Raw genomic sequence first — 13919 nt, forward strand, 5'->3', positions numbered from 1 at the left:
GGTGTGGGACCAGGGGGTGTGGGACCAGGGGGTGTGGGACCAGGGGGTGTGGGACCAGGGGGTGGGGGACCAGGGGGTGTGGGACCAGGAGGGACCAGGGGGTGTGGGACCAGGGGGTGTGGGACCAGGGGGTGTGGGACCAGGGGGTGGGGGACCAGGGGGTGTGGGACCAGGGGGTGTGGGACCAGGAGGGACCAGGGGGTGTGGGACCAGGGGGTGTGGGACCAGGGGGTGTGGGACCAGGGGGTGTGGGACCAGGAGGGACCAGGGGGGTGTGAGACCTGTTGGAGGTTTACTTACCTCCACCATCTTGAGGATGTGTTTGTTAATTAACTCAGGATCTGTTTTTGGTTTGACAGCAGCTGCCCACTCATCGATCACCGATAGCTTGGGTGGGACGGGACTGGACGGCTAGGACAGAGAAACATACTGTGAATTACAGGAACCTTTTATCCAGATGGACCCCAGAACCAAAGCAACTTCAACCTGCAACAGTCGGACATCATAGTCTTTCTTTAAATCATATTGGTCTGATCTTGGAGCACATTGTCACACCAGTCCTTCTTGCTGTAAATCAAGCCCAATGTACCATGTACCGCATCGCCCCCCTCACACCCCCACCCCCCCCAACACCTCCACCCCCCCCCACCCACCCCCCCACCCCCCCCCACCCACCCCCCCACCCCCCCCCCAACCCCCCACCCCCCACCCCCCCCACCCCCCACCCACCCCCACCGCCCACACCTCCCACCCCCCCCACACCTCCCCCCCCCCCACCCACCCCCACCCCCCCCCCCCACCCCCACCCCCCCCCCCAACCCCCCCCCACCCCCCCCACCCCATTTGTGGTTCATCCAATTGAAGCTAATCACATGGCCGTTCCAGCCCAGTCAACCAATCATGTGGTCCGTCCAACCATGACAGCCAATCATCATTAGACCATAAATGATAGGAGCAGAATTAAGCCATTCGGCCCATCAAGTCTATTCCTCCCCCCACCCCCCACCCCCCTCCCCACCCCCCCATCCCCCACCCCCCCCCCTCCACCCCACACCCCCCCATCCCATTCGGCCCATCAAGTCTATTCCTCCCCCGCCCCCCCACCCCCCACCCCCCACTCCACCCCCCACCCCCCCCTCCACCCCCCACCCCCCCCTCCCATTCGGCCCATCAAGTCTATTCCTCCCCCCACCCCCACCCCAACTATCTCCTTCTGATGATTACTGGGGTGAATCAGACATGTGGGACCAGGGGGTGTGGGACCAGGGGGTGTGGAGGGTGGGGGTGGGGGTGGGGGTGGGGGGGGGTGAGGGTGTGGAGGGTGGGGGGGGGGGTGTGGAGGGTGGGGGGGGGGGTGGGGGGTAAGTTAATGTAGGTTACAAAGTGCTTTTGTTTCTCCAATACTCACTGTGGACTTGGATGTGCGAGGTTCTCTTAACAGCGAAAGTTTGTAAATCTCATCATCTGTGTGATATTGATCAAGTGAGACCTACAGAGACAATGCAGCCCATTGTACATCAGAGCAACAGTTCATTTGTAACAACACAATATTCAACATAATACCCACTGCCGTCTTTACTCCATGTTGGACCGTGTTCATTTCTTAGCCAGAGCTAGATTTTACACTCCATAAGCAAAGTTGATGGGGAGTTACCAGGGGGGGGGAGGAGAGTGACAGACAGATCAATTGTGTCTTATATCTCCTCCACTCTCATGTCAAGTGAGATCCACTTCTGAAAACATTAGTGTGGATGGAGGAACAAGACAAATGTCCCTTCCTGCTGGATAGAAGGATGAGGGGGGATCTTATTGAAACATATAAGATAATTAGGGGATTGGACACGTTAGAGGCAGGAAACATGTTCCCAATGTTGGGGGAGTCCAGAACAAGGGGCCACAGTTTAAGAATAAGGGGTAGGCCATTTAGAACGGAGATGAGGAAGAACTTTTTCAGTCAGAGAGTGGTGAAGGTGTGGAATTCTCTGCCTCAGAAGGCAGTGGAGGCCAGTTCGTTGGATGCTTTCAAGAGAGAGCTGGATAGAGCTCTTAAGGATAGTGGAGTGAGGGGGTATGGGGAGAAGGCAGGATCGGGGTACTGATTGAGAGTGATCAGCCATGATCGCATTGAATGGCGGTGCTGGCTCGAAGGGCTGAATGGCCTCCTCCTGCACCTGTTGTCTATTGTCTATTGTCTATTATCTCTTGAATGCTCCAGGAGACTAAGGGTGCAGATTCATTGGAGGATTTCCTCTCCACTCTCATGTCTTGCACAGCTGATTGCCTTCAGCCGCCTGGACCCCAAGCTTTGGATTCACTCCCAAAACCCCCCTTCCTCCTCCAAGCCACCCCATCTGACCAAACATATCGTCCCGCGATCCTACAACAGTGGGGAAGAGTTGGCTTAATGCCAGCTCTCCTGTGCTAAGGTTCGTGTGGGTTGGTTCTGATGGAAGAGAAGATGTCCACTCAGGGCCACTCACCGTCAGCAGGTTGACCAGGTCTTTGTTGGGCTCAATGGGTGGAGGAGTGGCCTGGACTTGGCCCAGTTCATTCAGGATGGTGTAGAGTTGCTGCATCTTGACCACATTGAGCTGCCCCTCCTCCACCCAGTCATGGAGTGCCAGGTGAACGGCCAGCAAATCCTTCAGATGAACACCAAGGATGGGGAACTTGAAACCAGACCCTTCTGCAAAATGCTTCCGGTAATTTCCATAATTGCTGCATGTGGTGACCAGCTCAGTCAACTCATCTGAAATCTGGCAACAACAGACAAATGGTTCACTAACACTGGGGAGATGACACTAAAGAGGGTGGTATTGTAGATAGCAAAGATGGTTGTCAAAATTGCAGCAGTCTCTTGATGGGTTGAAATAGGCTGAGGAATAGTTAGTGGAGTTTAATACAGAGAAGTGTGAGGTGTTGTGAAGACAAACCAGGGCAGGACCTTCACAGCAAAGCTCTGCGGAGAGTTGCAGAGCAGAGGGAACTCAGAATGCAGGTACACAGTTCCTTGAAAGTGGTGTCACGGGTAGATAGGGTGGTCAAAAAACTGGCACATTGGCCTTCATCAATCATGTGTAATGAGTATAGGAGTTGAGATGTTATGTTACAGATGTACAAGAAGTTTGTGAGGTCGATTTGGAGAATTATGTTCAGTTTCAGTTGCCTTGTTTTTGGGAAGATGTTAAGCTGGAAAGGGTGCAGAAAAGATTTACAAGGATATTGCCAGGACTTGGGGAAAGGCTGTCGGGAAAGGTTGGGCAGGCTAGGACTTTCTTTATTTCATGGAGAACAGGAGGATGAGGGGTGATCTTATAGAGGTGTATAAAATCACGAGGGGAATGGATCGGGTGAATGCACAGAGTCTTTTACCCAGAGTAGGGGAATCATGAACCAGAGGACATGGGTTGAAAATGAGAGGGGAAAGATTTAAGAGGAACCTGAGGGGCAACTTTATTACACAGAGGGTGGTGGGTGTATGGAACTAGCTGCCAGAGCAAGTACTATCACAACATTTAAATTAGTGTATTGTAGATGGGGCATATTGGTCGGAGTGGGTGAGTTGGGCCAAAGGGAATGTTTCTGTGCGATTCGATGAAGATCATGTGGGTGGTGGATCTGTATCTCTCTCACCTTCAAGACATCAGCGCTGATGTAGTGATAGGTCTCCTTCAGACGCAAGATAGCACTGTGACTCAGTCCACCAATGACTGCCATCAAGGTGTTGTAATTCTGCAATTGCAGGAGTCTCTGTGTGTTGGAGGTCAGAGGGTGTGAGGAGAAAAAGGTACACTTTCAAACATGCTTTCTCAAAACATTCCAGTTTTCATATGTTGTTGGTGTTTTAAAATGACTATTTGAAACACAGCTGGATTAAAACATCACCCATTCCTTCTCTCCCGAGATGCTGCCTGACCTGCTGAGTTACTCCAGCATTTTGTGAATAAATGGATTAAAACAATACCTTCCTTTTCCAAATTCAACCCAAACCCTGCTGTGACCCCCCACTCATACAATGAGTGGTCAGGCTGCGTGCAGTTCTGGTCACCACACTGCCGGAAGGATGTGGAGTCTTTGTGTCTTTTTGTGTGTTGACCAACATCTGCAGTTCTTTATTTCTACATTGCAATCTCTGGAGACTCAGCAACTCCACCTGATGTCAGATAGGAACAACGGGTGGCAGTAGTGTCGGCTCGCCACCAGATGGCAGCAAGGAGGGGAGAGTGCAGCCGCAGTATGTTAATTCGTCACCAGATGGCAGCAAGGAGGGGAGCCGCAAGTGTCTGGAATGGCCACCAGATGGCAGGAGGGAGTGAGAGTGGCAGCAGTGTGGGGAATGGCCACCAGATGGCAGGAGGGAGCAGCAGTGTGGGGAATAGCCACCAGGTGGCAGGAGCAAACAGCCATGTGTGGAATGGCCACCAGATGGCATGAGAGAGCCAGGGTGGCAGTGTGGGGAATGGCCAGCAGATGGCAGGAGGGAGCAGCAGTGTGGAGAATGGCCACCAGATGGCAGGAGGGAGCAGCAGTGTGGAGAATGGCCATCAGATGGCAGGAAGCAGTGCGGGGAATGGAGGGAGTGAGAGTGGCAGCAGTGTGGGGAATTGCCATCAGATGGCAGGAGGGAGTGAGAGTGGCAGCAGTGTGGGGAATGGCCACCAGATGGCAGGAGGGAGCAGCAGTGTGAGGAATGGCCACCAGATGGCAGGAGGGAGCAGCAGTGTGGGGCATGGCCACCAGATGGCAGGAGGGAGCAGCAGTGTGGGGCATGGCCACCAGATGGCAGGAGGGAGCAGCAGTGTGAGGAATGGCCACCAGATGGCAGGAGGGAGCAGCAGTGTGGGGCATGGCCACCAGATGGCAGGAGGGAGCAGCCTGGGGAAGATTTGTAATCCTGGATCCAATTAATGATTCTGGCCAGAATCTGACCAGAATGAGACTAACAGCTCGATTGTAATCAAATATTGAGTCATAGAGTGATACAGCGTGGAAATAGGCCCTTCGGCCCATCTCGCCCACACCGGCCAACATGCCCCATCTACACTAGTCCCACCTGCCCACACCGACCAACATGCCCCATCTACACTAGTCCCACCTGCCCACACCGACCAACATGCCCCATCTACACTAGTCCCACCTGTCTGCGTTTGGTCCATATCCCTCCAAACCCGCCCTATCCTATGTACCTGTTTAACTGTTTTTTTATATATATTATTTTCTTCGACGAGTTAGCATACAACTAAGGCTTTTCACTTTACCTCAGCACACGTGACTATACTAACGTAAACCAAACGTTGGTCTGTGCATGCTCCACCAGGTCCCTGGAGCAGTCCGTCACCAACGGGACATCCCAGTAACCCATCGAACAGCAGGCTGGGAGCATCACCCTCTGGATCAGTCCCTGGGTTACCCCCCCCCCCCAGTGTGCCAGTGTGCCCCGTCAATCACCCCCCCCCCCCTTGGATCACCCCCTTGGATCACCCCCCCTCCCATCAATCACCCCCCTTGGATCACCCCCCTCCCATCAATCACCCCCCTTGGATCACCCCCCTCCCATCAATCACCCCCCTTGGATCACCCCCCCTCCCATCAATCACCCCCCTTGGATCACCCCCCCCCCCATCAATTATCCCCCTTGGATCACCCCCCCCTTGGATCACCCCCCTTGGATCACCCCCCCTCCCATCAATCACCCCCCTTGGATCACCCCCCCCCCATCAATCACCCCCCATCAATCACCCCCCCCTTGGATCACCCCCCCCTTGGATCACCCCCCCCTTGGATCACCCCCCTTGGATCACCCCCCCCCTATCAATCACCCCCCTTGGATAACCCCCCTTGGATCACCCTCCCTTGGATCACCCCCCCCCCCCTATCAATCACCCCCCTTGGATCACCCCCCCCTATCAATCACCCCCCTTGGATCACCCCCCTTGGATCACCCCCCCTTGGATCACCCCCCTTGGATCACCCCCCCCTCCCATCAATCACCCCCCTTGGATCACCCCCCCCGTCAATCACCCCCCTTGGATCACCCCCCTTGGATCACCCCCCCCCTATCAATCACCCCCCTTGGATCACCCCCCTTGGATCACCCCCCCATCAATCACCCCCCTTGGATCACCCCCCCCTTGGATCACCCCCCCTTGGATCACCCCCCCTTGGATCACCCCCCCCAATCAATCACCCCCCTTGGATCACCCCCCTGGCAATCCATGCGGTGCCTGGGTTAGATCTCTAGATGACCCCCAACCCCCCCCCCCCGGGTCACCCCCCACCCCTCCATCCTCTCTCATCCCCAATCCCTCTCCCAACCTCCCCATCCAATACGACCCTCCCTCACCCCTCTTGCCCCCCCCCCCCCCCCCCCAGCACCCACCTGGGCCATGTGCACGAACTTGGTGATGACCTCTGCCCTCTGCTGAGGGGTGTGCAGACTGAGAACCATCATCTGCACCCACTGTGAGATGCTGTTGAAGAGACTGATGAACCTCTCCAGAATAGGGTTGTCCTTAGTGCAGCCGTGTTTGGCAAAGCTTTGGTAATCACGGAACTGTGGGGGGAACGTAGAGAGTCAGTGTGGGCAGACGTTGACCAGTGTGGGCAGACGTTGACCAGTGTGGGCAGACGTTGACCAGTGTGGGCAGACGTTGACCAGTGTGGGCAGACGTTGACCAGTGTGGGCAGACGTTGACCAGTGTGGGCAGACGTTGACCAGTGTGGGCAGACGTTGACCAGTGTGGGCAGACGTTGACCAGTGTGGGCAGAAGTTGACCAGTGTGGGCAGACGTTGACCAGTGTGGGCAGACGTTGACCAGTGTGGGCAGACGTTGACCAGTGTGGGCAGACGTTGACCAGTGTGGACAGACGTTGACCAGTGTGGGAAGACGTTGACCAGTGTGGGCAGAAGTTGACCAGTGTGGGCAGACGTTGACCAGTGTGGGCAGACGTTGACCAATGTGGGCAGACATTGACCAATGTGGGCAGACATTGACCAATGTGGGCAGACGTTGACCAGTGTGGGCAGATGTTGACCAATGTGGGCAGACCTTGACCAATGTGGAAACCAGGCATTATCTTCACGCTCACAGCTGACCACATTGGTCAACATGCAGCCACCTGTTCACTTGTGAAGCCTCCACCAATGGGACATGTGGCTTGTACATAAACAAGGCATTGAGTGTTAATGCAACTGAACACCTCCTGCAGCTCTCAGGAAGGTCGGCATCTTGGGCCAGAGTTAGTGAGGTTGAGTTCAGGAGTCCAGGCATCATTGGGCTCCAAAACACCTGTTACAACACATTCTGCCTGACCTGCTGCTTACAGAACGTTACGTTGTGCAGGAAAATAACTGCAGATGTTGGTACAAACCGAAGGTATTTATTCACAAAATGCTGGAGTAACTCAGCAGGTCCGGCAACATCTCGGAGAGAAGGGAATGGGTGACATTTTGGATTGAGACCCTTCTTCAGACTGAGCAATAAAGTCTGAAGAAGGGTCTCGACCCGAAACGTCACCCATACCCTCTGTCCACAGATGCTGCCTGACCCACTGAGTTACTCCGGCACTCTGTGAAACGTCACCTATCCATGTTCTCCACAGATGCTGCCTGACCCGCTGGGTTACTCCAGCACTCTGTGAAACGTCACCTATCCATGTTCTCCACAGATGCTGCCTGACCCACTGAGTTACTCCAGCATTTTGGTGAAACCATTGAACTTATGTTGTTAATTTCACATTTTAGTTTAGACCCAGAATCAGCAATTTTATGGTTTTCCTTCTGAAACATTAACCGTTTCTCTTTCCACAGGCCCTGTCTGGCCTGATGTGTATCCAGTGGATAGTACCAGGTGTCCAGTGTGGCCAAATGCCCCGTGTGCCTGGTGCCCAGTGCTCAGTGTGCCAAATGTCCAGTGTGCCCAGTGCCCAGTGTGCCCCGTGTGCCTGGTGCCCAGTGTGCCAAGTGTCCAGTGTGCCAAGTGTCCAGTGTGCCAGTGTGCCCAGTGTGCCAGGTGCCCAGTGTGCCAGGTGCCCAGTGCCCAGTGTGCCAAATGTCCAGTGTGCCAAGTGCCCAGTGTGCCCGGTGCCCAGTGTGTCAGTGCCCAGTGTGCCAGTGTGCCAGTGTGCCCAGTGTGCCAGGTGGCCAGTGTGCCAGTGTGTCCAGTGTGCCCTGTGCCCAGTGTGCCAGTGTGCCCAGTGCCCAGTGTGCCAGTGTGCCCTGTGCCCAGTGTGCCCAGTGCCCAGTGTGCCCAGTGTGCCAGTGCCCAGTGTGCCCAGTGCCCAGTGCCCAGTGTGCCCTGTGCCCAGTGTGCCAGGTGTCCAGTGTGCCAGGTGTCCAGTGTGTCTAGTGTGCCCTGTGTGCCCAGTGTGTCCAGTGGCCAGTGTGCCAGTGTGCCAGTGTCCAGTGCCAGTGTCCAGTGTGCCAGGTGCCCAGTGTACCTGATATCCAGTAGTTTTTGCTGTGTTTCATATTTGCAGCACTTTAATTCTTCATTACCAAATCATCCTCTGTCAGTCCACAGCTTCTCACTGAGCAAGATGCCTTATCTATGTTCCTCCTCCATGTCCACATTTGGCCCATATACCTCCACATCTATTCATGTTCTGTATATGGTGTTGGACTACCTGCCTCAACTACTTCCTCGTCCAATACTCTGTGTGTAAAAGTTGCTCCTCGGGTTCCTATTAAATCTTTCTCCTCTCACCTTAAACCTACGCCCTCTGGTTTTGATTCACCTACCCTGGGCCAACATGATCACCCATGAGCTCAGTGAATGATAGAGGAGCCTCAAAGTGGGCATCCACCTACCCTGGCCACTCACTCTTGTCATCATGATCACCCATGAGCTCAGTGAATGATAGAGGAGCCTCAAAGACTCCAGAGATGCACAAACGCTCACATCTCTCAGACTGAAACACGTGGAGGACTGAGGCTTCTCAGGTTGTTTGCCTGGAACCCAGAGATGGAGCAAGCAGCTGAGTCCTGGCCTTGCCCTGAACCCAACCATCGGACCTAATGCTGGAGTAACTCAACGGGACAGGCATCATTTCTGGAGGTGACGTTCCGGTTGAGACCCTTCTTCTGATCCATTTGGATATGTCCATCTATGAACCACAAGAAGTCCCCACCATCTATACTCGGAATTGTCTTTGTTCCCCCGGGATTTGCCACAACACATTTGTAAACCGAGCCCAGCGTTTGGCAGTGGGGAGTCACCTAGAGTCATAGAGTGATATAATGTGGAAACTAGCTCTTTGGACCAACTTGCCCACACTGGCCAACATGTCCCAGCTACACTAGTCCCACCTGCCCACACTGGCCAACATGTCCAGCTACACTAGTCCCACCTGCCCACACCGGCCAACATGCCCCTTCTACACTAGTCCCACCTGCCCACACTGGCCAAAATGTCCCAGCTACACTAGTCCCACCTGCCCACACTGGCCAACATGTCCCAGCTACACTACTCCCAACTGCCCACACTGCCCAACATGTCCCAGCTACACTAGTCCACCTGCCGTGCCTGGCCCATATCCCTCCAAACCTGTCCTATCCATGTACCAGTCTAACTGCTTCTTAAACGATGGGATAGTCCCAGCCTCAACTACCTGCTCTGGCAGCTCGTTCCATTCACCCACCACCCTCTGCATGAGGGTGGTCTTTGTTTTTAATCCCCCACAGTGGTCGAAGACACTATCACAGTGAAAGGAGTGGGTGGAGTCAATAACCCATTCCCAGACACAAAACACTTGAATACTGCGTTTACATTTGGGAAGAGGTGAACATTCACCCCAAGGTTAGCCCTGAGGTTCAGAGAAAGGCCAGGATTCCACTTTCATTCCCACATCAAACATCGTTCCACAAGAAACATTGAGATGGTTTTCTCTGCACATTCCATAAAATGGGAAAGGGAATTATGTTTTGTTCACAGCAAGCAGCCCAGACAATCACAACCTCCCTTCCATTGACTCCATCTCCATCAAACCCTGAGGCACAACACTAGACACAGGCCTAAAGTGCAAAAAGCAACCTTCCTTCCATGAAAGCTGCCTCTCCTTGGATCCCATGCGACCTAACCTTTCCAGAGCAGCATAGCATGCAGAGCCTTGTGAAAGGATGCTAACATCCACGTACACAACAGCTAACATCCATGTACACGACAGCTAACATCCACGTACACGACATCTAACATCCACGTACACAACATCTAACATCCATGTACACGACATCTAACATCCACACACGACAGCTAACATCCACGTACACGACATCTAACATCCACGTACACGACAGCTAACATCCACGTACACAACAGCTAACATCCACGTACACGACATCTAACATCCACGTACACGACATCTAACATCCACGTACACAACAGCTAACATCCACGTACACAACAGCTAACATCCACGTACACAACAGCTAACATCCACGTACACAACAGCTAACATCCACGTACACAACAGCTAACATCCACGTACACGACATCTAACATCCACGTACACGACATCTAACATCCACGTACACAACAGCTAACATCCACGTACACAACAGCTAACATCCACACACGACAGCTAACATCCACGTACACAACAGCTAACATCCACGTACACGACATCTAACATCCACGTACACGACATCTAACATCCACGTACACGACATCTAACATCCACGTACACGACATCTAACATCCACGTACACGACATCTAACATCCACGTACACGACATCTAACATCCACGTACACGACATCTAACATCCACGTACACGACATCTAACATCCACGTACACGACATCTAACATCCACGTACACGACATCTAACATCCACGTACACGACATCTAACATCCACGTACACGACATCTAACATCCACGTACACGACATCTAACATCCACGTACACGACATCTAACATCCACGTACACGACATCTAACATCCACGTACACGACATCTAACATCCACGTACACGACATCTAACATCCACGTACACAATATCTACAGCTCTGCCCCATCAACCTTTTGGGTCACGTCTACAATAAACTCAATCTGATTTGTGAGGCAATCTCCCAAGTACAAAAACCATGCTGACTATTCTTAATCAGCCCTAGTCTCTCCAAATGCACATATATTTAATCCCTCAAGAATACTCTGTAAAACAAAAGCTTTTCATTGTACCTCTGCGTACATTGGCAATAGTAAGCTAAACCCTGCTATGAAGGTGGCCTTTGTTTTTATTTCCCCCTCAGTCGTTAGGTGTTGTCTCTCGCGCAGTTTGTGACATGGAATGGGGTTTGATTGGAGGGCAGGACTGATGTCAAGCAAGACTGCAAGCCGCTCCACATGACCAAGTCCATTTGTAGTGTCCTATGTAGCCACAGCAAGTTACACAGCAGCAATGTGCTCATGATCTGAAACTGCTATCTGCTTTTGGCCAACAACAGAAAACGCTGGAGAACTCAGGTCAGGCACTGTTTGTGAAAGAGAGACCATCAATGAAAGACTCTAACTCAGACCTGAGAGAGAGAGAGAGAGAGAGAGAGAGAGAGAGAGAGAGAGAGAGAGAGGAAGCAAGTCAGTCAGAACAGCAGTTAGGTTGGAGGGTGGGAGGAGGATGGGGTAGGGGACGAGGGGGGTGGGGGAGGGATGGGGGGTGGGACAAGTGGAATGGGGTGAAATGATGGGGACTTCAATGGACAGAAATCTCCTTTGATAAGTTCAGGGCAAGTCCTGGGATTATTCCTGTCTGTCAGCTGAGTTCCTGCAGCACGTTGTGTTTAACTGAAGGGGACAAGACCATGAAAACTACACTAATCTGATGAGGGGAAGGTTGTTGTTGTCACATTGAGCCGAGGCTTAGTGGCAGAGACACCAACTCCAAATCAAGGACATTAGTTCCAATCCATTCCAAGCATGGGATTGTAACCTTCAGGACAAGTCCTTTCTGATAAGGTGTTCCATTGACTGTTTGTGGACGTGGAACTCAGTAGTCCACCAACCCCGATGGCTGTGTTGGCCATATCTAGTGTGGACGGGTTGAGAGACAGAGAGACGAAGAGAGACAGAGAGTGAGATTCTCACCAGGATACGACAGAATGACTTATACTCCAGATACGTCAAGTGTTCAGCCAACTCCAGGGGTCCCAGGTGGTCAAAGAAGAGGGACATTTTCCTCTTCTTCTGTGTCACATGGTTGCGTTGTGTGATCTGCCTCTTCCACTCGAACGACGGGCTGCATTGGGAGCAAGAGAAAGAATACAGTGGACAGTGGTGGTAACACTAGGCAGATAGACAGTAGAGCAGAGACCACACACTGGAGGTCCACCGCACTGGAGGTCCACCGCACTGGAGTCCACCGCACTGGAGGTCCACCGCACTGGAGTCCACCGCACTGGAGACCTCCACCACTGGAGACCTCCACCACACTGGAGGTCCACCGCACTGGAGTCCACCGCACTGGAGGTCCACCGCACTGGAGGTCCACCGCACTGGAGGTCCACCGCACTGGAGGTCCACCGCACTGGAGACCTCCACCACACTGGAGACCTCCACCACACTGGAGACCTCCACCACACTGGAGACCTCCACCACACTGGAGGTCCACCGCACTGGAGGTCCACCGCACTGGAGGTCCACCGCACTGGAGGTCCAACGCATTGGAGTCCACCGCACTGGAGTCCTGGAGACCTCCACACTGGAGGACCTCCACACTGGAGACCTCCACCGCACTGGAGGTCACCGCACTGGAGGTCCACCACACTGGAGACTTCCACCTCACTGGAGACCTCCACACTGGAGTCCACCACACTGGAGACCTCCACACTGGAGACCTTCACACTAGAGACTCACACTAGAGACCTCCACACTGGAGACCTCCACACTGGAGACCTCCACACTGGGGAGGTCCATCACATGACACTGTCACCCACATCTCCAATGTACCAGACCCTGTACCCCACAAATCATCTCCCCAATTTCTGCACCTTTCCCACCCTAACCATTTCTCTGCATTCTCTGCACCAGTTCCCACCCCAAACCCATTCCTCCAGTTTAACATTGGCAGATATCTCCCGCTTGTATCTCAGACAGTTTCCCAGCTAATCACCAACACCTACAGTCTAACCCTAGATAATCCTAGTCTAAGCATAGTCTAACCCATCTAACCCTAGTCTAACCCTAGATAACCCTAGTCTAAGCATAGTCTAACCCATCTAACCCTAGTCTAACCCTAGATAACCCTAGTCTAAGCATAGTCTAACCCATCTAACCCCAGTCTAACCCTAGATAACCCTAGTCTAAGCATAGTCTAACCCATCTAACCCTAGTCTAACCCTAGATAACCCTAGTCTAACCCTAGTCTAAGCCTAGTCTAACTCATCTAACCTTAGTCTAATCCTAGTCTAACCCATCTAACCATAGTCTAACCCTAGATAATCCTAGTCTAACCCTAGTCTAACCCTAGTCTAAGCCTAGTTTAACTCATCTAACCTTAGTCTAATCCTAGTCTAAACCTAGTCTAAACCTAGTCTAACCCTAGTCTAACCCTAGTCTAACCCTAGTCTAAGCCTAGTCTAACTCATCTAACCTTAGTCTAATCCTAGTCTACACCTAGTCTAAACCTAGTCTAACAGTGTTACCCTAGTCTAACCCTAGGTAACCCTAGTCTAACTCTAATACCCACCAGTGGTGAGTCTTCAATTATACCAGGGAGCTGTGACTGTCAGTAACCCCCAGTCTAACCCCCACAGTCTAACCCCCCCACAGTCTAACCCCCCCCCACAGTCTAACCCCCCCCACAGTCTAACCCCCCCCACAGTCTAACCCCCCCCCACAGTCTAACCCCCCCCCACAGTCTAACCCCCCCCCCACAGTCTAACCCCCCCACAGTCTAACCCCCCCCACAGTCTAACCCCCCCCCACA

General features: G+C 53.0%; 1 protein-coding gene across 1 annotated transcript in view; it reads right to left on the reverse strand.

The window, feature by feature from the left end:
- LOC144609726 (RAS guanyl-releasing protein 2-like) overlaps positions 1 to 12334 on the reverse strand; it is a 27029-nt gene extending 14695 nt beyond the window's left edge. Inside the window, 6 exon segments of the mRNA XM_078428231.1 lie at positions 301 to 411; positions 1409 to 1489; positions 2481 to 2756; positions 3634 to 3750; positions 6380 to 6553; positions 12080 to 12334. Of these exon segments, the coding sequence (XP_078284357.1) occupies positions 301 to 411; positions 1409 to 1489; positions 2481 to 2756; positions 3634 to 3750; positions 6380 to 6553; positions 12080 to 12166 (846 nt within the window). The 5' untranslated portion in view covers positions 12167 to 12334.
- Between the last annotated feature and the right edge of the window lie 1585 nt (positions 12335 to 13919).

This window comes from Rhinoraja longicauda, chromosome 34, assembly GCF_053455715.1.
Source record: "Rhinoraja longicauda isolate Sanriku21f chromosome 34, sRhiLon1.1, whole genome shotgun sequence".
Taxonomy (NCBI): Eukaryota; Metazoa; Chordata; class Chondrichthyes; order Rajiformes; family Arhynchobatidae; genus Rhinoraja; species Rhinoraja longicauda.